Here is a 517-nt window from a genome sequence, read left to right on the forward strand (position 1 = left end):
TCAGGGCCCTGGTCAAGCAGCCCAACCTCTGCTGGTAGTCAGGTGAAGTTGAAATAAGAGATTTTTGGAGTTCACTTGAATTAGCAATATGAATTAAGCATTTAAAGTTTAGAATTATGTGTTGAATTTTAAACCTTTTTACTTAAGAAACCTCTGCCACGGTACAAAGGGCATAGCAAAATGCAAATTTCTGAAATGAATGGAAAATGGGATGGAGCAGCAAGGCCAAAGCCCAGCTGGTGGTGAATTATTGCCAGTGTGGGTCAGGAACCCAGAGAAGGAGCAGCACCAGCTGATGCAGTGAGGGCGACACTGCACACAGGTGACACCAAGCTGGGAGCAGCAGCCACCCAGCTGGAGGGCAGAGTGCTGCAGAGCTGCTCCGAGAAACCTGAGGCATTGGATGGTGAGAACATTAGAGAGCACAAAGGGAAATAAACACCAAGCGCTGCTCGCAGGCAGAGGAACGGGGCAGCCTGGAACGCAGCTCCACCACACGGCCCCGCAGGACATGGAA

At 50.1% G+C, this 517-nt stretch overlaps 2 protein-coding genes across 2 annotated transcripts in view; one reads left to right on the forward strand and one right to left on the reverse strand.

The window, feature by feature from the left end:
- Positions 1–174, reverse strand: part of HTRA2 (HtrA serine peptidase 2) — a 6,084-nt gene extending 5,910 nt beyond the window's left edge. The window contains exon 1 of the mRNA XM_005429453.2: positions 143–174. Coding sequence (XP_005429510.1) covers positions 143–174 — 32 coding nt within the window. The remainder of the gene's footprint in view (positions 1–142) is intronic.
- A 32-nt stretch (positions 175–206) lies between these two features.
- The window catches only part of AUP1 (AUP1 lipid droplet regulating VLDL assembly factor), an 11,944-nt gene continuing 11,633 nt past the window's right edge, over positions 207–517 (forward strand). The window contains exons 1-2 of the mRNA XM_031064005.1: positions 207–258; positions 323–406. Of these exons, the coding sequence (XP_030919865.1) occupies positions 207–258; positions 323–406 (136 nt within the window). The remainder of the gene's footprint in view (positions 259–322; positions 407–517) is intronic.

Source organism: Geospiza fortis, unplaced genomic scaffold (assembly GCF_000277835.1).
Source record: "Geospiza fortis unplaced genomic scaffold, GeoFor_1.0 scaffold62, whole genome shotgun sequence".
Lineage (NCBI taxonomy): Eukaryota > Metazoa > Chordata > Aves > Passeriformes > Thraupidae > Geospiza > Geospiza fortis.